Source organism: Aythya ferina, assembly GCF_964211825.1.
Source record: "Aythya ferina genome assembly, chromosome: 3".
Lineage (NCBI taxonomy): Eukaryota > Metazoa > Chordata > Aves > Anseriformes > Anatidae > Aythya > Aythya ferina.
Genome location: NC_140298.1, coordinates 18,475,884 through 18,500,447, shown reverse-complemented (window position 1 = coordinate 18,500,447; position 24,564 = coordinate 18,475,884). Strand labels below are relative to the sequence as shown.

The window sequence follows — 24,564 nt, the reverse complement described above, 5'->3', positions numbered from 1 at the left end:
AGAGACTTGTTCTAGTCTGTCAGTGTAACCCAGTGAATGGTTAGGGGAGGTTTAAGGGTTTAATGCATAAACTTCTTTGTAGAACAGTAAATAATGGATGTAGGTGTTTAGCATACAAAAAGCTGCTTTGGTTCCTTCTTTTTTGCCACATTGATTCTAGACTATAACCTAATAAAATATTTTCCTGGAATATCACAACCTGGACACTTACCTGTAATAGCCAGTGTTAGACAAGACAAAAAATAACCCTACATCATTAAAAAGACTACCGTGATATTTTTATTGAAGTCTTATACTGTGCCTAAGCATACAAGTAATGAAAAAGAGAGCAGCATGCATGTTTTCTACAGTATTTGATGATGTTGCAGGGAATTAAAGTCACTAGAACCACAAGTAAGACAAATGCCATCATAAGCAAGTTCCAAGAGAATATTTCAACTGAACTTCAAAGCAAGACCCACCCCCAAAAGCAATTTGTCACACAGCTCTATAGCATAAAAGAGTTTCAGTATAAGTTAGAGGTTAAGAGAAAATAACTCAAATTGCTCTGGACACTGGCAAAAGCTATATACCAACCACTGTCACTCAAGCTGAAGTAAACAATGGTTTTATAGAAAAACTTGCAAGATACTAGGTAACCTCATGCTATAGAATACAGCTGATCACCATGTAAGTCTTTCCACAGTGTTTTACCCATGAAAAATCTAAGGGACACAAGAAAAAAAATTGTCACAAGACACTGAGCAGCACAAAGTGTAAAACAAACTCTGCAGCTGATGTCAGATCACACAAGAATTTCTACCAAAAGAATAATCTCCCTCTCTTCAACTTTATACTCCCGACCCAAAAAAAATCCTGTTGTGAACACAGGAGCAAAAAAGGCTGGGGTGAGAGGGATGAGAAAGGCCTCCCTGTAATCGATAAAGTCATCTTGTATAAAGAAGTATAATACATTTGAAAAGCCTTTCTAGGCCTTGTGAAGCCTGACTATTGAAAAGCCTTTTCCTGGTTGCAGAAGGTTGCTGGGTCTCGGTGTTGTCTTCCTGCCCTGGGTAGATGAGGTTCACTAACTTCTCTGAGCAATAAGGTTTGTGTATGTGCACTCATCTCCTTCTGTACCCATTCCATTTTTGGCTGAGACAAGAAGGGTTCTGGGAGCTTAAATCCTTCAATTTGATTAAGCATTGTTGTTGTTGTGTTGCTGCCCTGTCTGCTCTGCCATTCCAACGAAAGCAAGCACCCAGGAGAGGCAGTACACAAGTCCCACGGCAGTATCATCTGGGAGCACAGCACAACGGGTAGGAGCTGGACTTTTGGAAGCGTCCAGTTTCTGTTTAGGCACCTAATGAAATATTTTCAGGAACGCAGCCCTCAAATGCTTCCAGAGAACTTCACTAACGCGAAAGGCAGACTCCAAGGAAAGCCTTACCCCTCCGCTTGAGAATGCTGCCATCCATCACAGGTCCTTGGCCCAATCTTCGCATGGAAGGACAGAGGAGGGAGGAAGCAGGTGAGCTCGATTCTCGGTTATTTCAGACATACAGTTGATTTTATTGCTGAATTTGTTCCAACACAAGCTTCTTTATTCAGCTCTGACTAAGCATCTGTTACGACAGTGCATATACAAAAAAACTCCCTACAGCAGCACGGTGGAAGCTTCACTTCAGCCTGTGATGTCTGATCTTAATATAAGATGTCAAGGCATCACTGTCTGAGCCTGCTCAGCCTTTCAAAGACAAGGTTCAAAGTTGCATACAAGTGTTGAAAGGAAAGCAGAAAGACTCGGGTTAGCAATTCTGACAGTTCTCCCATTATTCCAAGAACATACACAAGAAACAAACTAGTACACGAACACTTGTCTCTCCAAAACAGCAATCTCCAGGTTTTGTGCTTCAGCAGTGTAGTCTGGAAAGACTAAAAGCTTGTGACAAAGTATAAAAAATTATTAAAGTTTAGAAATTCATTATTCAATTACTGTCGTTTTAAAAAAACACTCATTTTTTTCTGAAGATGTCAGTGTTTCAGAACACACTTGCATATTACTGTTACCTAACATCCTTCAGCAACATGCACAAAACAATAATACAGGTGGCAGAGCACATCCAGTGCTGTTCCAATACTACCAGAAATGCTGGGAAACGGTACAAATTCGTTACAAAACAGTAATACTGACAGTTTTGCATATCTATTAAGTTTAGTGAGGTAATGTTGACAATTTAAAAACTCATGCCACTTCTGCACTGCATGTTTTTATTGCTGAATTAAATATTAATACTGCGAATTTTTTTAAACACTGCACCCCAGCACACCTTAAGACCGTGTTTGATTTTGTAGTCGTCCCAAAGCTACTGCCCAGCACAATGTCCAAACTCAATTAACACTTGTACAGCAAAACTCTACTTGTAGAAACTCGCATACCCCTGGAATTACCTCCCACAAGACAGTGAAAAGAACCTCGCATCCCGGCCAACAACTTGAGGTTCTCCTCACTGGTGCCTTTTCCATGAGTCAAACGAAAATAAATACTGCCACCAAAATAAAAATAAAAATCCCCCCCCCCCGTTCTATTTCCTAGGTAACACTTTTATTTTCAACGTCCACGAGTTAATAAATAGTCCCATTCCTTTTTCCTTCCACTGGAGTGCAGGTAAAGTGCAGCGGGAAGCACCAAGGAAGCCCTCTCTCTGTCCAGCCTATGGCTTTGTTAGATGCGGAGCTGGTAGCCCACCTCGTTGAGCGTGGCCAGGTCTCCCTTCTTGTCCACCACCGCGGGCCTGCGGGCAAAGGAGGGAAGAGGGCGCTGCTCAACAACGGGCTGAACGCTGCCACGCAGGAGCTGAGAGCACGTGCAGAACCAGGGACAATTTACTGCAAAAATTTCCCAATTTTTACAAAATTACAAAGTCCTTTGTAATATTTTTTTTTAAATTACAAAGTCCTCACAGAAATCACAGCTAAAGCCTGAGCAGTAAAATAGCAAGTTGGTCATCCAGTGTTTTCCTCCAGCTCCTCAGACAGCTGGTTTCCAGCCCTTAACACTTCCTCTTCCCCTCCCACACCTCTCTCCCTCTTTCCCTCCCTTTAATTGAAGCGAGCCTGGATGGTTCTGCCTCCTTTGGTTATCCCAAAGCTGGGCAGTGTCACGCCAACACCCAGAGCACAACCGTGTTAAAACCTCAGTATCAGATGAAAAGGAAACAGATCTGACTAACACTTTCAGGGGCAGAGACTGCTGCAGGCCGCCATGTGACACTATTTCCCAACCCCGCCACCTCCAAACACCTTACTGAGGATGAAATGGAGCCGTGCCTGCTCCAGCAGGGGCTTTTTGCATGCTTTTCACTGGGCGATTTTTCCCAGCAGGCCCATCCCATTTCATTGTCGACAAGAAGCAGGCTGTAATAACAGCTTGCCATCAGCAGGTGAAGCCTCTCAAACGAACGCGTTATTCAGCCCCTGCCAGCTCGTGCTAGAGCAAAAAAACCACTTCTCCCCTCCCCTCCCCTGCATGCTCTAAAAAGCTGTAATTACAGCATGCAAATAAGAGATTCATATAGAAACCAAACGCAGCATCAATGAGCGTGGCTAATGTTCAGCTCAGAGTCAGCCTCAAGCTCATCAGCCTTACCCAGAGTCCTTCCCTCTGTGCGTGACACAAAGGCCTCTCGCTGCAGCTAGGTTCTCAAGGATGCATCGATACACAGCAGCATACACCCAGTTTCCCCTCTCGTCTTTCCCCTCAGCTGAGATTTATCACTGTGCACCCATTTTTTTGCAGAGGCAGATTTGCAGAGGCAGGACTAGTGTGGAAATATGACTGGGTATTATTTTATTACTTATAAAATAGCATTTTGGTGCTAATTGCATATAAGCTACTGCAAATTTTAAATTTTAATTGGGTGGCTCCTTTCCTCATTTCCCTAATGGAAGGGGGGGAGGTGTCTCATGACCATGCCCAAACTTCAGCAAAACTCCATAAATCTGCCTTTGGGTCCTGTTTCCCCCTCGAGACACGGGGCATTCCACAGCAGCCCTCTGAGAACCCCAGAGGTGATCCCATCCCTCCAAAAGCAGCAAGGAGGTGAAGGAGGAGCAGGGCCTGCCACGACTATAATTATCCAGGTGCTATACAAGGAGGTCGGGTTGTGCTGATGACGTCCAAAGCCCAGCATCGTGGACCCAGTATGAATTCAGGAGTAAAAATAAAAGGCTGCTGCTAAAGTATCTCCAAGTTATCTTTAGCAAGCTAGCCTAACGTCTTTGTTAGCCACTTGAAAATAAATAAATAAGTGCTGAGGCAGGAGCCTGCGAGCCTATTTAAAAAGCAATGATGGCAAATATGTGCCTGATCTGGGTTACGTGTGGGCTTTCACAGCTGTCAGCCTCCTGGCACGACGCAGCACAGCTCAAACCCGACTTCCCAATGTAAGGTATGGGCGGCAGGCTGTATCGCTGGCGGCCGTACAAGGCCCGTGGCCTGGAGGCTCACTTTTCTCCATGTAGAGGCATTGCGTGAGCCTAGCCCATCCTTCAGCACCCAGCGAAAAGCTGAAGCTGAGACGCACGAAGGAAGTGGTCTGGTTTTTCAACTGATGATAAGCGAAGGAATACAACGGGAGCAGTATTTCTGCTTCGGCAAGAAAAGGCTCGCTTGTTCCAGTCCCTGTCTGTCGGTCCTCAGTGACAACCCCTCTGTCAGCAGCACAGCCCGGTAACAACGCTCATCTCGGGGAATCCAGCTTGGCAGAGGGACGCTGACAGCAGGGCGCCCACCACCACCAGGAGATGTTCTCCTAGAGGTATTCTCCTCTTTCTAATGCCTACATCTGAACGCCCTTAAACAGGATCAAACTACGTGCCTCTCTGTAAGGCTCTCCTGCACCCCAAACTAGGTTCATTTCTCCCAAGAGTGCACTAAGAGCTAGAAAAAAGAAGGTGAAAGCCCCACTTGTACTGTCACAGCCCTCCAACACCCTGCAGAGCTGAACCAGAGGTCAGCAGGGCCTCCGAGGAGGCACTGCACAGAGGGGCTGTCACAGAAACACCAGGACACCAGCACTCCTGGCTTCTGGAGACTCTCAGGCAACCAAGATGCCTGGTACAGCTTTCCTATGTGTGTCAGTGAGCGTGCCTCGAGCTCTGTACTGTACAATAACACATCGTTGCCTTCAGCCTGTGCCCCACGAGTGGTGGCAGCAGCATTGGTGCAGCAATACTCACGATTTGTCCCTCCGGCACGCTCGTCTCTGCGGGCTGGTGGCTTGCCTGCGGCGAGGGGACAACGACTTCCCCCGGGACCGCTCTTTCGCTGGAGAATGGGCACTTGAGGGTTTCAGAATCTGCGGGAGATGGGGGAGGGAAGGAAGATGCGCTCAATGAAGGCAATGATTCACTAAAGAAAAAAAATGAAAAATCAAAGGGCCTCAGACAGTAGGGTGGATGGCACACAAAGAGCCCTCAGTCCCCTGGGGTTTATGCAAACCCTGCCCCAGGTTAAGAGGAGCTCAATGCAGTTATCACGTGGTAGCTGTGCCAGGGCCCCTTGCAAGAATTGGTTGGTGTCAGCAACTCAGTCCCCACTTAAATGTTAAAAAATTAAAAAAAAAAAAAAAAAAGACATCACAGCTGGGCCCTCTACCAGAAGCACTAAAATCAGCCTGTGACAGCCACCTCCAGGAGCTCTTGGGGTCAGACATGTACAAGAGGTGGAGGCTGGGGGTCACCACACGCCTCTCACCCTGCTGAGCTACTCGGCGGGGCAGGAGAGGTGGCAGCGGGACACAGGGGCTGCTGCCAAACGGGCAGAGGGCTGCCAGCCACGAGCCAGCAGGGCAGGGGCCAGGAACCCAGAATAACTCGGAGGCCGTGCCGCATACCTCTCGGCGAGAGCCAGCCCCATTCTTAGCAGCACACCTGCTCAGCTCCCGCTGCCAGCAGAAGGCTGGAAAGGCACCAAATCCCCGCTCGCCGTGGCTGCGGCCAGCTCCTGCCCCGCGCCAGAGGCACGCTCAGGGACACCCCTCATCCCAAAGGGCAGCCAAACCCCACAGCACCATCTCCCCGCCTTTCTCCAGGCTCTTCAGTCCAACCAGCTGGTGGGGAAGCTCCATCCTGCCAGGGGTTTGCTCCCCTCCTGCCTTTTGAGCCCCCCGGGGAGCACGACCGACCTTGTGGGACTGCACAGCCACCTCCGGGACACGGCAGCCCGGAGACGAGGACCTACCTTCATTCTCATATCCCTGGCAAACTTCTCCAGCTCCTTCCTGACTTCTGTGCGCATCATTTTGGAGACGTTAAGGACCAGCTGCTTCCACTCGATGGGCTGAAAGCTGTGCGGCTCGTGCGGGACGTACAGTCCGATCTTCACCTTTTTGACCGAATGCAAGTACTTTTTATAGGAGTCTTCGAATTCAAAGATGAGGTCGCTCAGAGTTCGGTACGTCAGAGGTTTGTCCATCAGATCGGAACGTCTGCTCATGCCCAGCGAGCCGTACCGGCCATTGCAGTAAATCCCAAGCACCACGTGATGAAAATAGTTCCCTGAGAAGTGGGTTTTAAAGCTGATGGGGAATCGCTCCACGGAGGGCTGCCCGTTCGTCAGGTATCTGGCGTGCGCCGAGTCAAGGCACCAACGGGGTTGAGAAGCGAGCACACAGAGTTACAGCTGGGAGAGACCCAGTAGCGGTAACCACAGGGCCCCCCGCCTGCTGATAAGCACAAATTTACACTCACTGTGCCCCAGAAATAATTGATGCTGCCCAAAGCCCCTTTCAGCACTCGGAGAATAGGATGCAACTGTTCAGGCCGGAAAGGGCCTGACTCAGCCATGCTTGGGGGGAAGAGAAAACAAAACAACAACAGTACCAGCATTCATTTCAGCGTGCTGGATCAGAGACCATCCTCCCAGATCCTTGGGAACTCCTTTATGTGACACCAATACCAAACTCCTCTGTTCCCCAAAGGGAACATCCCTCCCTTTTATGTCGGAGCTCGGTATGACTCAGGCTGTTTACTTATCCTCATTTTCACACATCCCTGCAGCACAAAGAGCTTAGAATCCTTTCTGGGGTTGCATTTCTGGCTTGGAGTCTACAGGCTGGCCTTCAGTCTGGCAATTCCGTGTACAAGACCGGCTTTTGCACTCGTGACATATTGCTGAAATGATGGAGAGGAAAGCTCCCAGCTTGATAATTATTTTCTCCAAATAAGCACAGATAAACGGCCAGGAGCAAACATTTCTGAAAAGCAAGATTTGTCCCTGGATTGCTGGCTGGCCATTTCACAGGCACCACGTGAAGTGGCCAGGGGCCAAGCCCTGTAACAGCGATGTGTGATCTCAGGCGGGAGCTACGCGCCGGTCCAGGTGGTTTCCTCGGGATGCTGGCGAGGGGAAGAGGAGCGAGATTCCCTCAGGCACGTGGGCGTGCGTCAGCGCCTACGCTGCGTGTGGCTCCCTGCTGCTAATCCCGGACAGCTGACGCTCACCCCAAGGCCTCCCAGTCCCCAGGGACAGCAGGTGCCTTTCCCTCCCTCAGCGGAGACCCCACCAACCCACGCTGGGTCTGACGATGAAATACAGCCGCAGGGTAATTCGGCAGCGCCACTGAGATGCCATCGGGACAGCCTGAAGGATGGAGGACTAGTGTCGGTCCCCGCTGGAGCTGCCTGATATGGAGATCTCCAGCACACCCCCCCCCCCCGCCTTGTGCCCCAAAAGCTCTTTAACAGGAGTGAAACAAGAGCCACTGAATGAGCTCCACTGAATCTGAAGTCAAACGCAAGGAGATCACCTCTGTCCAAGGCCAAAAAAAAAAGAATAACTTAACTGCACCAACAGGGAACAAAACCTCCCTTGTGTCTTCGGCGGTCTTGCTGGATCTTTGCAGGACTACCTTCACCAAACAAAGCAAATTTTAAGTACACCACAAGGTCAGGATCAGGCCCAACACTACCCTAACAGCCGCAAAACTCATCCCAGTCACCTCGCCTGAAGGGTCACCTCGCCCCAGGCCTTCCAAGGAGCATCCTGCGTGCATCAAAGCCACGTTAGAGTAATTTTTGTCCTACAGACAGATTCCTACGGAAGCCCATTGTATTTATCAATCCGTGTGACTGAAAAAGCAGTATCTTTTATTAACACCTATGAAGCTTTCAAACATCGCCACTATTTTTCCCCTTCATTATGAAAGGGTTTTTTTCTCTCTGCTCCCCGAGCGCCTTTCTATTAAGCCCACACAAAGCTTTCGTGGCCACCTGCCACACATACACACTTCCGCCACGAGGTCTTGGAGGAGTTGCAATTTAATCTCATTAAATACTAGGTAGGAGTAAAAGACTCTTTTGAGGCTGGAAATTACCCACCATCAAACAACCCAGCAACAACTGCTGTGGAAATTAACCTTTAGGTACAGGTTGCTTCTGCCGAGCGACTACTTAATGAGAGTCCCCACCCGAGATGAAATACACAGCACACGGGCTGGAAAGGCACGTCAGATCTTCCCCTCCATCCGTCTATCATTGTTATTTCTTTCCCTTTCTGCTCTGCCCGAGTAGAGCTGTATTGTGGCAAACAAAAGGCAAGGACACGCCGATGCCACAGCCGTCATCGCATTTCTGAGCCGGGACTGCAACTGTGGGACTGAGTCGGGGAGTAAATTATGTGCCACAGAGCTGACACCAAGCACAGGGGGAGAGGGCAGCGAAAACCTCGGTGCCCTCCAGATCCCAGGCCCTGCTGTGAATCCCAGGGCTCAGCCCGCTAGGCCACACAGCCCAAAAGTGGTACTGAGGGACACTGATCCCCTCGGAGATGACCAGGAGGGACCTTCACAGAGGAATGAGCTCTGCTCACACACCCCCAGAGGCTGGCTGGGTGTTTGGCTCCAAGCAGCGAGGGCAGAGCTTGGCCTGAAGCACACAGCGTGCTCGGGGGCGAGGCCGCTGGCGTTACCCAGCCCGGCTCTGGTAACACGCAGGATCTTTCCTCATGCCGGCTTGGGGCTTTGAACGTGGACATTTCTGGAGACAGGCCCCAGCAGCTGACAGGGCTGACATGCTGGCAGCTGCCTTCTGTGGGAGCTGGGCTCGGGCTGCTCGCTGCCAGCGGCCTCCCACAGCCATGAGGAAACGCAGCCAGCACAGCAGGGGGACACGGGGCAAGGGCGCCAGCCCTTCAAGAGGAGCAAGTGTCACAGCACCACGAGACACCAACGTCAGAGGTGCTCAGGCCCCAAAAGCAGGCCAGGGGAGCCGGGCCGCTGACTGGACATGGTGCTCCATGGCACTTGGACACAGACTGGCGGAGAAACCCAGGGGACACAGGCATGGGGAGCAGCCCTGAGAGCTTGTCCTTCGAGCTCTGAACAAGGGGAAAAAAGTCAGTAAGTCAGTGCAAAGTGGTGTTGCAGAGCCCCCAGCATCTCAAAACAAATTGGTATATTTAATTCCTTTTTCAGAAAGAAGGGCCAACATGGATGGGTCAATCAGACCTGCCAGCCAGCGCCGATGCCCTAAGGGGTGTAAGCGCCCAGCTCTCCCAGTAGCCAGGCTCACAAGTGCTGCAGGAACACCCAGCATCACTCCTGACGCTCACTGGGGATGCAGGTAGCTGTCCCCACTACAATTTCCACTCTGCATCGCAAACCAGAGGTGAAAACAGACCTTCTGATTAATCTGGTATTGACCAGATGAATCCGCATTGTGCCGCTAATCAGTGCTTGAAATCCTCCCTATTTAACTTGGACAAGATGATGTTGTAGTGCTGCGTGTCTTACAGAGCCCACCCAGTAGGACCTTTTCACTCAACTTAGGTTAAAATGAGCACAGAAAACCTCAGGGTTTCTGGTCCCCACCTCTCGTGGTGCTCCCTGAACTAGGGAAGGGTGAGAGGACCCCAGGCCCTTGCAGGCCGCCCCGTAAGGCGCTCCACACACCCTTTAGAGGACAAGAGGTGAAAGGAGGCAGCTGTATTTAGGCTTGCAACACCAAAGCTGCTAGCTTAGGGTGAGGAGGTTGAACAGGAAGAAAGCAAACATCACACTTCACACATCAGATATGGCTTCAGCAAGCAGAGAGGAGCTGTTTCTGAGAACAGCTAAGCAACTGCTAGCAACGTCAGAGGGCATCCAACCGCCAGAGGCAAGCACCCAGGGAAGCTTCACACCACATCCTGGAGCCAGACAGCATTTTTCACAAGCTCCAGCAGCGCTGAGATCCCAGGTTTGGGACTGCTGATGGCAAGGCAGGGCGCTACACCAAGCCCACATCTGGATGGGATGAGCTACCAGAGGGACAGCAGCTACTCAGCAGGACTCTCCTGGTCCATATTTCAGTTCGTGAGCAGGTCGAGCTATAGATAAGCTGGCAGGAAGCAAAGAGAGGACATCAATATTCCAGCCATCCTGCAGCGACCGCAGAAAAACTCTGCCCCTTCCCGAAGGGGCTCACGCCTAGCCCAGGAATTTGCCTGCTGGGCAGGAAGAACAGGATGGGCCCAGGACTCCAGCAGCAATAAACATCACCCACTGATTAAATGTGCAGAAGGCCTAGTGCAGAAGCTATTAAATTATCTCTCCTCCTGAGACACTTCTGCTCTCCCCTTCCTCCTTTAATGATGTTACTGGGCAGGGGGAGGTCTAATAAATACACTTTACGGGTCTGTTACCTCGCATGAACCAGGACAGGTGCACAGCAGTCAATGGGAGCGAGTTATATTCATCTGTCACAGACAGCACTGCAAGATCCCCTGAGGAGCCGTGCTTCCCTCTTACCCCCTGATATTTTGTTCTCTGCGTTTTAATAAAGAATACGGCATGGATAAAATTCCCCTGGCACCTTTCGGTTTACTACTCCCTTTCTTGAGCACAAGTAGTTTCGATCGGCGCTCGTAATGGATGCGGCGAACGCATCATTACCCGGCTGATTTACAGCCCAACCGAGAAAATACCCTGGGGATGGCAGCAGGAGGAATGCCTCTGGTTAGGCGCTGATGAGCAGGCCACGGAAGCAGCAGGATATGGAGCCAGTTCAGCCACGCAGAGCAGAGCAGGAGATCCGTGCAGAGGGCTGCAATCAATGTCACACCGTACGATCTGTGTGAGGTTTTGGTAACCTCACAGCAGCTGCTCCCTCGGTGCATGCAGGCAGGGTTGCCTGGTATTTAACTCACTGCCAGATAAAAACGCTTCAAGATCCAGCGCGAAGGCAATTATGCAAAACTTAATTCTGTAGCAAGAGGGATTACCCAAGTGTTTTATAAGAAGTCAGGCTGCAGAGGCCAATTGCAGGAGCCAGCAAGCTGCTCAATTAAAGTGACATCTTGCTAAGCTGCTCTGTACGAGGTGGCCTTTGAATGAAGGCTCACGCCGAGGGCCCACCCAACCCGGCTTTGCTCTTCCCAGTATCCAAGCAACACAGCAAAGCCTGCCAGCACACAAATTGCAAGCGGAACCTTATTTCTGGGGACAGAGAAGGGAGCCAGAGGTTACCACACACGCACAGGGATGCTCAGCTCAGGCACATGCAATGGCCTTGGCTGCCCAACCTCAGAAAGCAAGTCACAGCTGCTGGCCTCACCGTGTCCACATCTGGAGGCTGATGCTGAAGATCAAAATCTAATGGCTAAGAAAGGAAAAAAAAAAAAAAAAAAATCAACCAGCTGAACATCATGCTGTTACAAAGATAACCACCCCAGCAGGTGGCCCCTGTTCCTACACAGCAGGCTTCCAAGACAGCAAAGTAGTCACGGGAAAAGACAAGCCTGTCCCATTCTCTCCCCTTCCTAAGGCTTCTCAGGAGGTAATCTCAATTAAAAGTTCTCCATAAACATTTTTGAAAGTACTGTGCAGAAAAAAAAAATATTCATCCAAAGCTTAAAAAAAAAAAAAATCAAAAGAAATTTCAGACACCACTAAATAGTATAATCCAGAACCTTCAACTATTTTGCCCCCCAAAAAATCCTGAAGTCAGGCTTGAGACAGGCAGAAGAAAACCTTTCCTGAGAAAGCTTTTTTTTTTTCCCAAATAAAAATAAAATGGTCAAAACTTATTAAACCAACCAGAGTACTCTTAGGTTAAAGGTCATCTGTAGGCAGCAAATTTCAGGGGGAAGCTCTCAGAAAGCTCCTCACAAGCCCCAGCAGCTGCCCCCTCACATCAGCCAACACAGGGCACTACGCACAGGCTCTGCTGGTTTCTGCTGCCACGAGAGGGGGCAGCAGCAGCAAGCAAAACACAGCAGAGACGTTCGAGGAGCTGTTCTGCTTTTGAGTTTATTTTGGGTTGGGTTTTCTTTGTCTTAAATCAAACTTGATCAGCTGCTGTGAGGCATATCCAGTAGAAAACTATTCCTGTCGTCCTGCCTCGTCCTTCTCTGGTGTTTTGGGATGATGCAAGTTAGTTTATTTACCAGTAAGAGCACAAAAGGATTAAGAAGCAAGCCCGTCTCTAAATAGAAAGCGTTCTTTTCTGGATTTGAGTATGAAATAAGCATTTAAGCTTTACCTTAATGCAATGGTTAATTATACTATGCACTTTCCTGCACTAAGTACAACTGCAGAGAAAAAAATCACAACACGACTTTGCTATGTAAACATTAGACAAATGTAGCGCAGAACCTACAATTTGTCAGGTGTTAACAAGCTCCAACAATAGCTGGCAAAAAAAAAATAAAAGACCAAAGAAGAAAGCAAGGATTGCACAGACAGCTGCTTATCTGGGCGCTTTGGGTCAGCTCCTGACATTATGCAGATTACCCGGGCAGAAGGCAAAGTGGGGATAACGCCAGCTGACCCTTCTGAACCGTGCACGCAGCCTCTGAGCTCCTCCCGACACACCTAGGCACCTCAGCAACGTGTTGGTCAATCCCATGGAAAGTCTCTGAGCTGCTTGCACTCACCTGTGGCTGTGAGCATCTCAAACATCATCCAGGGAGGGCAATACGTTCAACAGTGCTGCAGGGGAAAAAGCCACAGACACACAAAAGGATACATCCCCAGGATAACCGCTTCAAGGCATTTGATAGGTAGGGACTCCCTGGTCATTTCTCTTGCTGTCTCCATTAACCTGGTACAGAAACAAGAGGGTTTTAGTCTTTTCAGTTGGAACAAAGGATCCTCTTGTACTCTGAGAGCTAGACATCTCCATTTTTCATCTCAGCAAGTGCTGGTGAACTTGATTCTCCTCTTCAGCGATTGCCAGAGCCCTCTTAATTTCTGCAGGATGACTGAAAAAATAAACGGGTGTTTGGTATCCCAGCGCCTTCCATGCATCTGCAGATGGGTTGGAGAAATGCAGCTCTCGCTGCCTCTCCCAGCAAGGCCCTGAGCATCGCTCTGGACTGCGACACAAAGCCCTGCTGAGCTGCAAGATGGCAATCATGTAAGCTCCCACAGCATGACCAAATTTAGCTGAGTTCTCAAAATATGCAGCTCTCTTCTGTTAAAAAAAAAAAAAAAAAAAAAAGAGGATATAGGAATTTTGTGATATCCCTTGAAAGCTACAAATGCCCATTTGAGCTAATGCCTATAGGTGCAGGCAGGAATTTAATGTATTTTTATCCAAGCCTGCTGTGCAGAAAGCTCTGTCAGCACAGGCATTTCAAGCTGAGTTACCATCTTGCCGCTCCTCTCTATCTCTTGTGGACTGTACAAAACGCAGGATTTCCTACAGGAATGCAGCAAACTATGCATCCCCAAGATCTTGGCAAGTCCACAGATTTTAGTGGAACCTGGACTCTGTCTCTGGAGCAGCCTCATCTGACGGGGACAGCACTGTGACGAGAAGCAAGCGATCTGATCTCAGCTGAGGTCAGAGCGATACTGCACCATCAACAACAAGGTACCCTACCCTATTCTGCCAGCAGATCCCCAAATCCTGCAGAGTTTTTAAAAAATTGTAGGAAGGAGACAAAGAGAGGTAAAATATTCAGCAAAAAAAAGCCCAAACAAAGGACGACTTCTATTTTGAAGCCTCCTCTAACCATATCCTTTCCCTGAGGAGAGCTTTTCGTAGAGATCCCGGCTCTCGAGGAAACACGACATTAAAAGATAGAAATATTTGTACTAGAGAAGATGACTAATGGCTCAAGATGCATATTTTCATCTGTTTTCCCCCTTCCCAACGCACACATCCCATGCATTTCAAACCCCGCACGCAGCGCGAGCGGCGGCGCAGCCCCCAGTGTTATTACTGCCTGTCACAGTGATTCCGCACCCAATTCATCCGAGCTGGAAATTATCTCTTCATTTGTAAACAGCTGCTCTTTACACTCTGCCTGCCACACAGAAGACGAATTAGAGCCAGCCTGCCTCCTACATGCCCACCATCAGTGAGAAAAGCCCCGCCACTAGAGCAAGCAGCAGCAGCCCCGGTGAGGGCACACCAAGGGGCTCCTCAGAGCTGGCCGGGCAGAAGCTGCTGCAGAGCCTCCTCCCCGCCAGCACCAGAAGTGTGTGCAGCACAGGATGCATCCACAAACAAGGCGATCCACTCAATTTCCAAACCTCTTTCCCTGCTCACACTGGGCTTGGAGTAACCGCGGCATCACAGCAAGCAGCATCAGGTCTCCCAGCGCCCGCCTGCACGAGCTCGCTGCTGCCATGAAGCCAAGGTGCTGTCAGCGTGGATAAAACAGCAGCGACTTCACAGCCAGGGAGGGAGTCTTCAAAGTAATCGGCCTAAGCGAGCAGCCAAATTAGTACCAACTCATCTGTCGCAGCGACACTCCCGGTATTTAAATACTCAGTTGTATTTAACATGGGCTCTGTCTGCGCTGGGTTTTGAAGTACAGCTTTGTGAGATGCTCCGTGGTTATTAAGGCAGATTTAAATTGAACACGAGAGGCATTTTGCTTGCTTAGAAGTCCTACTGATGTACAGCAGCCGCTCCCTCTGAGGCCAGCAGCAGCTCTCCTTTACTTTACATCGCATCACAGGGTAATAGAGCTTGGAAGGGACCGCAGGAGGCCCTCCTGTCCAGCATCCAAGCATAAGGAAGCAGGAATCACAGCCGTCCCTGGAAGGAGGGACTGGAAGGGAAGGCCAGGGCCCAGGGGCCACCCTCCTCAGCCCCCTGCAGCTGCCCAGATCTGGCCACGGCACCCCGCAGCTCTCCTAACTCAGGGGCTCAACCAGCCTCGCTCCGGGGACCATGCCATGGAGCAAGAGGTGCTCAGTGCTGATGGAGCACAGAAACAGAGCTGGCTGGGGGCTAAGCCGAGCCCTGAGGACTTGTGCATCCAGCCACCCCACCCTTGCACGTACTCCGGAGTCCCGGGGAACACCCAGCAAACACTTTTTTCCTTCGCGTTTCCAACACAGGCCACGGAGGTTATCTGCATGACCCAGTTCAATAACCACCAAGAGCCTTCCTGCTGCTCCTAACAAGCTCGAGTCGAACCACAGCCTCAGAAACTGCATTTGCATTGGGACCAGGGCCTTCAGAGCATCCCTAAGCCACCGAGGTAGCATAAGCCAAATCTAAATCACTCCTCGCCGATAATTTTCCAGCCTACTTTTAACTGGCTTCTCAAAGGCTTGCAAAGCTCCCACTAGATCTATCCTATACTTAACCTCACATCTAAGAAGGTCCCCTCGTGTTCAAACTAAATCTTTATTTTCGCAATTTAAATCAGAAGCTATTTCTGCTATCCACAGCGGGCAGGAGACCATTTATTATCTCTCCTCTTGCAACACACATTTGTGTATGCAGAAGGCTGTAATCTGCCCTCTCTGCAAACATAGGAAAAAACAGGGTTTGGTTTTGTTTTAAATAAACCCCTCTCCCCCTCAAGCTTTCCCACAGGTCACGTTTTCTAGGCCTGGGGCAACGTTTGTTGCTTTTTTTCCCTTTTAGACTCTCTTCAACTGACTCGCACACGACCCTTCACCTGAGCTCACCACACCAGTGCAAACACTGTCTACCTTCTGAATCCAGCTTTGCGTGTATTTTTGCAACCAAACCAGCATGCTGTTAACTCCCAGTCCACCTCTCTTGCTCTCCAAAGCCTAATTCCACCTTGCAAAGCCTCGTCCAGCTTGGGCCACAAAGCACAGGAGTAAACAGCCATATCTGTGCCATTAATGAAAGAAAAACATTGAACTGGGATAGATACTGCAAACCTCAACTGCTCTGCTAGACCAGGAACGAGATGTTGGTTAGTAACACTTTCCAGGCCCAGCTTTGCACCAGGCTGAGTCCTTATGTCCCAAGAGTTTCATTTAGACTGGATGTCTCGGCCTTATCTGGAGGCTGCCAAAGGCCAGACTGAAGCGAAGAGTTATCCCTTCCACACAACAGCTCCGATGCTCTCACAGAGGGGAACTATCAGAAACAAACCACGTCAGATTAAATTCACGTTGCTTGTTACTTACCACCTTGTTACGTTCCAGACACTTGATTATTTGCTTGAGCATTTCTCCCAAAATTGCAGATAAATTGGAAGTCCCTAGACCTCCTTCCCACCCACACCCCTTTTCTTTCCCCTCCTCCAAGGAGGCTGCTACCTTTGCCGTCCTGCTTCCAATGTAACCATCCATCCTGCCCACATTCTCCACCTGAAGCAGAAATGGTTTGGAGGCTGCTTGTCAGCTAAGTCACCTGGAACTAACTCCATTGCACCCGGCTCACTTCAACAATGACTCATTACAAGTGCTCTCTGCCTTGGCTTCACCTGATTTCACTCCTGAATTGTTACCACACTCGGGTATCAATTGTGACCAGAAAGGCTACATAAACGTGTTAATGAAGGAAGGGGAAAAAAAATAAAAGGAAACAGCATCAGGCTCTTCGATTGCCTTTCTGAGCAGGGTTTGTTTGTGGGATTTGTATTTGAGTCCTTCCAGTCATCTGAACAGGTTCCACATTACTGCTCCATCTCACCTGATGGGTAGCTGGGAACTAACGCAATGATGTTCCATGAGGCCCATGAAAGCTCCCTCTCCTTAATTTTTCAGAAGCTCCTGGCAGCTTTATTCTTCCCAAACAAAGCAAAAAGAGATGTGAAACCTCCAGGTTCCAGGCTGCAATTCCTCAAATTCCTTCTCCACACGCTGTCCTTTGCCTGCCCCATAGGAAAGCACACATCACAAAGCCTCTGCCAAGGACAGTGTCATGGGTCAGGAGACCTGCGTGCTCTCCTAGCAAAGCACTCCTGCACCTGCAAACCTTTTGTGCAGGTACAGCAAACCCAGGCAAGCCAAGATGCTAGCCTAGATGCCAGCTGATAGCTAACCAACTTTTTCCCAGGAGATTTTTAATACTGAGTTATGTCAAGCTCGTGTCACCTAATGCTGCGAGTTCCTTAATGCTCTGAGTTCCTGTAAGCAGTTTATGCTCTCCTTCCTAAGCCCAGCCACGCATCTTTATTTGCATGCACGATGCCAATGCTGACAGTAAATCTCCATAATATCTAGCCCGCCCTCCATAACAGAAATTCTCATTAATATGCTTCAGGAAACTTTCGCATGAATTCATAAATATTAATCGTTTCCACCTAGTGTTCAACTTCTTTGTGTCCAGCTTTCGGGAAGACAGGCTGCCAAAGGCCTTGTAACACTGTCACTAGCCTGAGCCTTCATAACATGAAACAAACATGCTTCGCACCCATAAATCACGGCTCTGGGAACAGCCTCAACTTCTAGGAGTCGGTGGGAGCCAACAGCACGCAGCACCTTGCCAGATCAACTTGCAAACACAAGCTTTGCTTTGCTAGCAGGCTCCTGCATTAGCTCACCAACAAGCAGGGGATCCTGCACGCCAGGGGCGATGCACAGCAAGAGGGGAGCTTGGCACCGGGCTTGGAGGGACACCAGCAATCCCAGTGTGGCTCTCCCCAAATCTGAGGCGAGAAACAGCGCTCCTGCCTCCTGCCCCACACATCTCCTGCCCCTCAGCAGCGAGCAAGGCCACTCACACCACAGCAGCCTCCTCAAAGCACCGCTTGTTGCCTCAGCACAAGGGGCCCGTTGTTACCGCGCTGGAAGTCACGAAGCATCTTCCAGACGAGCTCCTCCAGCGTACGGCATGCCCACCAGGCGCCAGCTGAGGACAAAGGAAGCAGCCCAGGGACACAGCTCAGGGCTCCTGTGAAACAGAACAAGCCTCCCAGGAGGAAAAAAAATAAAAATCTTGTAGGTATGGGTGATTGTTGAACTCTGATGAAAACTGGCCTGGCAGCAGGTGAACCAATTGCCTAGGACAACTGCAGGAGGAAATACCTGCAGCTGGAGCAAACCAACACAGGGTTAGGACCTAATGCTGTGCGAGTCCAACATACATCAAATAGGGGCGAATGTGGGCAGCAAACGGCCAGCAGCCAGCCCTAGGAGGCTGGCCATTTCCAGTGATGCTAGCTGTAGCTCTCCAGAAGCCCCATCACCACTAACTAGGTTGCTCAGAAGCAAGACAACAAGGAGAGAAGCCAAATACAAAGTGCCCAAGCCACAAACAATACAGGCAGGTAAGCAGAGGAAATGAAACCACTTAGAAGGGGATCCAAAGCCATGATTACATCCCCAGCTGGGAGCACCACTGGTTCACTTTCAGCAAAAAGCACTGTCCTCATAAACCAGACTTTCATCAAGCCCAACACAGAAAACATGGGCCTTTCAAGCAGTGAGCTCACTCTCATCCTCCACTTCCTTGTGAAAAAGTAATGAGACAAATTTAAACATGAATGACCAACCTGAAAATTGGTTTAAGCTTGTATAAAGCCCTCAATTTATTCAAAGCACAGGGTTTCCTCTAAACTAGTTCCACCAGTACAGTAAAATTGCATAGAGAAAGGAAGTGGTAAAAATTGCTGTCAGCAAGATGAAAACCTCAAGTCTAGAGCTATGATGGGAACTGGAATTTATAGCAAGGGACCATTAAATTAGTGACAGACAGCTCGGGAGAGCTAGACGGGCCAGCCCACAGAAGTCAATACATTCTGCTTATCTAAATTTTGCCCTAACTAAAAGCACAATGTTGTCAATATCACTTCCCACCCTAATCTGCCAACTTACTGAGTCTTCTTAAAGAGCTGTCATAATTACAGTTCTTACATGTAAGGGATCCCAACTCCCTGTCGTCACGCTCCCTGTGCACATGTTCACATTCGTATTGCACAATTCCGTGTCACCCAGAGCAGGAGTCAGCCAGATGGAAGGAATGGCACGAGGAGCAGCAAGACCACGACTTGAACTATTCCTTGTGATCCTCCAGGGGAAGCGACTGAGCCCAAGACAATGCCAAGATTTCTGCAGTATTTTGCACAGTTGATCTCTTCTTACCATCAGTAAAGGGCATTGTAGTGCAATCAGAACATCAGGACTTGCACTTTTCCCATAAAAACAGTACAGTACCCCCAAAACAACACCGACAAGCAAGAATTGAGTTTTTCGAACTCTGTACACTCAAGCTTTGCAGCTCCCACATCGCTGCTGAGTGACGTGCAAAGCCTGGGCTGCGCCAGGCAGCCTGCCACAACACCACAATGCCAGCCGACTGCCCTCTGTGCTTATGGGGAGTAGGACAGTAGGCCACTTCCAGAGACACTTACCCACTTAGAGGTCTGCTTTTCCTAATCTCGAAGAACTGAGTTCCTGTGTGATTGTATCTGTGTTTTGTCTGTTAAAGGAAAGCAACTTGAACAGCCAAAAAAATAAAGTGACACATCTGATATGACACATCTGGCATCGGTGTGTTATGACTTCTCTTTTCCTCCAGCTCCCACTCACGACTGGGTTACATCAGAGCTTGACAAAATTCCCCCCTTCAGGGGAGAGAAGGCATTTGTAGTCTACTCGAACCAATCAACACCACTCACTGTTTCAAAGAGCTGGCTTCCTTCCTAAGTTTTTAACTCACTCAGCCGCGCAGCTCACGCGGGACCTGCAAACAAGCAGCACGGCAGATACAGCCATTTACATCTGGAAATATAAAGCATTCCCTAAAACATACAGGGTACTTAAAATGGAAATGTCCAGCTAAATGCAAACCAGGAACATAAGTTACTGCTACGAGCACGTAAGTTCATCATAAAGGATGCCAGAAAACAGCCACCCGCCAGCTAAAGCTCAGCACCGCTCGGCTAGAAATGCAAGCTGATGTGCAGCAGCACCAAGAGCAGCCTCTCCTCTGCTCTTCGAGCAGAGCTGTTCAAGCAGCACTGCAATAAATCAGAAACCGGTCTGTCCAACACAAACAACACCCCCTTAAAAAAAAATAAAATAAAACCCAAATCGCACCAGCCACTTGTTTTCGCTAGGCTGTTTTCCCAGCTGAATCAGATCCCCAGCACGGCCACAAGAACACTCACACCAGCAAAATCGCAGTGCTGATACCAGGGCAGAAAGGGGCGACTCCATGCAGACAAAGGGTGCCTGGCAAGGGGCGAGTAGCACAGCTGCTGGCTGTGTGACCATGGTCTAAATAAAGCTCCAGCTTGCATCAGGATGTTCAGAACTGGCCCCGGTTGGAGCTCGGCGCTCCCCAGAAATAAGGCTTTCCTTCCCTCCTGCCTTCAAAGCCCCATTCGGGAGGCCCTTCCCCAGAGCGCTCCGAACAAAGCACACAGCCTCTTTTAGCCACAAAGGAAGCCAAGACCCCGTTCCCCAGCACCCTTTGAAGCTCTTTTGAACACAGACCCAAACCCAACGCCTAAGGCTCGTCTCTGCTCCACAGCAGAGCACAGGATTTCAAAACCGCTGGAAAACAACAATGATTTGTTGGGCTCCGCATGACACGGCCTCCCCTCTGGCACAGCCCTGCTCCTCCCCGCCACAAACACACCCCAAATCCCTCACCCTGCAACACTGCAGGGCTGCAGAGCAGAGCCTGGCCCTACAGCAGCCGCTCCCCACAGCGCAGCTGGCCCCAGCCTCCTCCCGGCTGCGGCTCCAGCCCCTGACGGGGCTTTGATCCCCGCTGCTGCCTGCCCCGCTATTTTCGGATGCTCTTCCAGCTGCCACCCATATCCTTTCCTAATCTTTACCAGGACCTCACATTCGTTCCTCAACTCCGCCGCTTCCCCCACACGCACATCGCCACAGCCACGCACTGCTTCAGGGCCTCCCTCCCGCTGCCCCTGCCTTCCTGTGGCTCAGGACCACATCAGAAAGGGACCGAAAGCAGGGCCTGTGGGGAGGATTCCTTCATTAGTGCCCTGAGTGACAGGCAAGGCTGCCCACCCCCGGGCTCCAGAGAGCAGACGGTCCTGAGCAAGCAGGCAGGCCTCAGGGAGCCCTTCGGGGCCGTCAGGGCTGAGGGAGAAAGGGTTTGCCACAACCCTGCCCCCCCATCATCCCTTTATGGAGAGATGCCATACTATTTCTCCAGGCATCATGATCTGATCATAACATCCTCATACACCAACTGCAAAACGAGCATTTCTGTTCTCACCAGTGTCACTACAGCAAAATTCTTCAGTATCATTTAAAGTTAATTACGCAGCCCACAGGATTGCTGTGACAAGCTCCGGGCTGCAGGTACCACCAGAAATCTTCAGCTGTGCCGAGATAAGTCCTTTTACCCCAAATGATCCCAAGCCCGAGTGCTTCAGTAAACCCCGTTAATTCACGAGGCCCAAGCCAGCCTTCTCCCCAGAGGCCACGTGCTCAAGAAGGATACTGCAGCATCTTCATGTAGGTCTGTATTGCCTGGAGCCATTCCGGGATCGACATGGAGAGCTTGTAGTTTGGCACCGGCGGCACCGAGGGCTGGACAAACGAAAAAATAAAATAAATAGAAATAAAGAGGTTAGACAGCCACCGCTCCCCGTGGAGAGGATGAGCGATTTGCTCTGACAGAGGCAGGCGCTTCACGCGATACCACGCGGCGGCACAGATGGCTCCAGCCCAAAGTGAACTCAGGCGTCGGGCAAAACCATCCCACTTGTGACAGCAAATGCCTGTGCACCGGGGCGAGCCTCGTCCCTGCTGCAGCAAGGGGACCCCATCACAGCTGCCAGCGATGTCCCTCCAACACCTCCCTAGAGGGACAGGCAGATTAGGGCAGGAGGCAAATGGTTTACATTTTTCCTCCCCCCTCTCTAGCTTAGGGCGCTTCAGAGGAGCAGAGTCCCAGGGCTGCCTTTGTCATCATCCCTCACCCGAGGATTCATTTCAAGCCTAATCTTTGTTTTCCTCTAGCAGGAGATAAAGATAAGAGGAGACAAGGATCCCGGGCTGTGTAACTTTCCATCTGCTGCTTATCGACAGCCCGCTTGCTGGGCAGGGGTCGCGGGGTACCTTGGAGACCACCTGGGACCCAGATATTTAATGATATTACGACACTTAAAGATATAAACTGGCACCATAATGGGATTTTTCAAAAATCCCCTAAGACATCTGCTTGTGCCTAAGCACCATAAGAAGCCTGGCACTCAATCCATATTTAATCCCCATAGCTACGTGGCTCCTCAGCCTGCAACCACGCAAGAAAGGGACAGCTCTTTGTCATAATCCCCCTTATTTTAAGGGGGTGCCTGCAAAAAAAAGGGGTCAGCACGTGCCAAAACAGGCAGTGGTGCATGAGGGGGAAAGCCCTGCTAAAAGTTAACACAATTCTTACAAACGCAATCAAGGGAACGGTTTGCTTAAATATTAATGCCAACCCAAACTGAGAAAGCAGTGCCCATGGCAGGCACGATACAACACACGGAGGGGAGCACACAACCCACGTGGGGCCACGACACCACCACAGCCACAGCTCAGCCCCACGCTGCTCCAGGAACAGGGCAGATCAGCCCTAAGGGTTATAAAGCAAAAAATCACAGCTCTAAAGGCACTCCAAGCCAACGATTACAGACAAAAAAAGCGAGGCTGAACAGTCTGGAGCTGTCTCTGTTACACACTTTCCCATCCAGGCTCCCACCTCCACTACGAGCAAGGGATTTTGTGCGTTTGTTGTTTTGGGGGAGCGAGCATCCGTCCCCCCAAGGAGATCACAAGCCAGCATTCAGCTAGTTACTCCAGTCAAATTGTAAACAGGCCTCAGTAAGGGAAGAAAATAGAGATTCTTACACTGCTGGCATACAGAAACATATTTTAAATGGAAGGCAGACAGATGGCCAGGTCTGCAGTGTGCTGTTATCACCCTCAGCACCATGAGAGAGACACGGCAGCGCGCGCAGACGGGCCTGCAGTCACTCCAAGCGTAAGTTACGGGTAAGGCTCATTAACGTCCCTTAATCCCAATTTCCACACATAAGCTCTTCATTAGAGGCAATTTCTCAGTTTCACAAGCTCCTTCCAGCCCCAATGTCTTTGCTTTGGGTGAATTATTCGCCCGTCACTCTTGGCACTAAGGCAGAGCTGTACTACACACACCAGGCACAGCCCAAGTTTCAGGAGTGCAAGTAGTTAAATAAAGTGAATTAAAGCTTCCAGATGTAGCAACTCCTGGGCTTTTTCCCCATCCTATAGCCATGGAGAGCCCCAGGCCAGGCAAAACCCTGCTGGGGTTGTCACACTGCAGGAGGCTTTGTTGCCTTGCATTGCCCAGCAAGTCCTCAGGAGCCCCAAGGTGCTGCACCGAGAGCAACTCCCTGCTGCACACTGACAGCACCGGGCTGGTGGCACGCTGCCTGCTGCTCAGCACCTCCTAACACACAGGTATTTGGGGTGCAGCCTCAGCACAGACCCCAGGCACCCAAAAACCAGCACAGTGAAGCTATGCACGAGAGATGCAGGGCGATGCTGGCACAGCTCGGACACGAGGGGGTACACATCCCAGCACACAGCAGGACGACCGAAATGCCAGCACAGCACTGCAGGGCGTGCATCAACCCAGCAAGGGAAATTCAGAGACTGATGGAAGACCCTGACCCTGTGATTTCTAAGCCGTGATGCCTCCGGAGACAGCAGAGCTACAGCAGAGCGTGAGGCTGATGTAAACATCACAGCGGGGCTGGAGAGCATCCCGTGGATGGGAACACTCTTGTATGGGCAGTGAAACTGCTCCAACCCCTCCGTGCCTCGCTAGCGAGCAGGACGGCATCTGCCAGCCCTGCTCCAGGTCCTGCACTACCTGGCAGCGTGAAGCCGGCGGAGCAGAGCCCCCAGAGGCTCAACTCACCGCAATTAACCCCCAGGGTAATTAAGGCTGGAGCAGCACCGCAGCCACGGAGCGAGCAGATTCCCGCAGCCACCACTCGCCCCGCTCCCAGCCAGACCCCCCCCTTCTCCTCCACCGCCCCGAGGCCGGCTAATGAGCGCTAATTAACCCCGGGGACGGCTTGGGGGGGGGTGCCCTTACCCGGGCCAGCCTGGCGGCGCTGCGGATGGCCGCGGCCACGGCGCTGCCGTCGGGGTGCACCCGCTCCACGTGGCCCCACATGCGCTCCCACGTCTGCCCGTCCAGCGGGAAGCCGCTGCGGTTGACGAGGAACAGCACGCCGCCCTCCCGCGACGCCTCCTCCTCCTCCGAGCCGCCGCTGCCGCTGCCACCACCACCGCCACCGCCGCCCTCCGCCCGCGGCTGTGCGCTCCGGGAACGGCCCCCGCCCGCCGCCGCCGCTGCAGCCGGGGCCGCCCGGCGTCGCCCTCCTCCTCCTCCTCCTCCTCCGCCCGCCGTGCCCGTCAT

At 50.7% G+C, this 24,564-nt stretch overlaps 1 protein-coding gene across 1 annotated transcript; it reads right to left on the bottom strand.

Moving 5' to 3' along the window:
• Nucleotides 1–1,516: 1,516 nt before the first annotated feature.
• Nucleotides 1,517–24,564, bottom strand: VASH2 (vasohibin 2; the record flags this gene model as incomplete). The annotated part of the gene is made up of 7 exons (XM_084513819.1): nt 1,517–2,774; nt 5,221–5,339; nt 6,224–6,605; nt 12,988–13,062; nt 19,541–19,597; nt 21,610–21,698; nt 24,238–24,564. The coding sequence occupies 7 exons, from the start codon at nt 24,562–24,564 to the stop codon at nt 2,705–2,707; spliced, it is 1,119 nt and encodes a 372-aa protein (XP_084369945.1). The 3' UTR covers nt 1,517–2,704.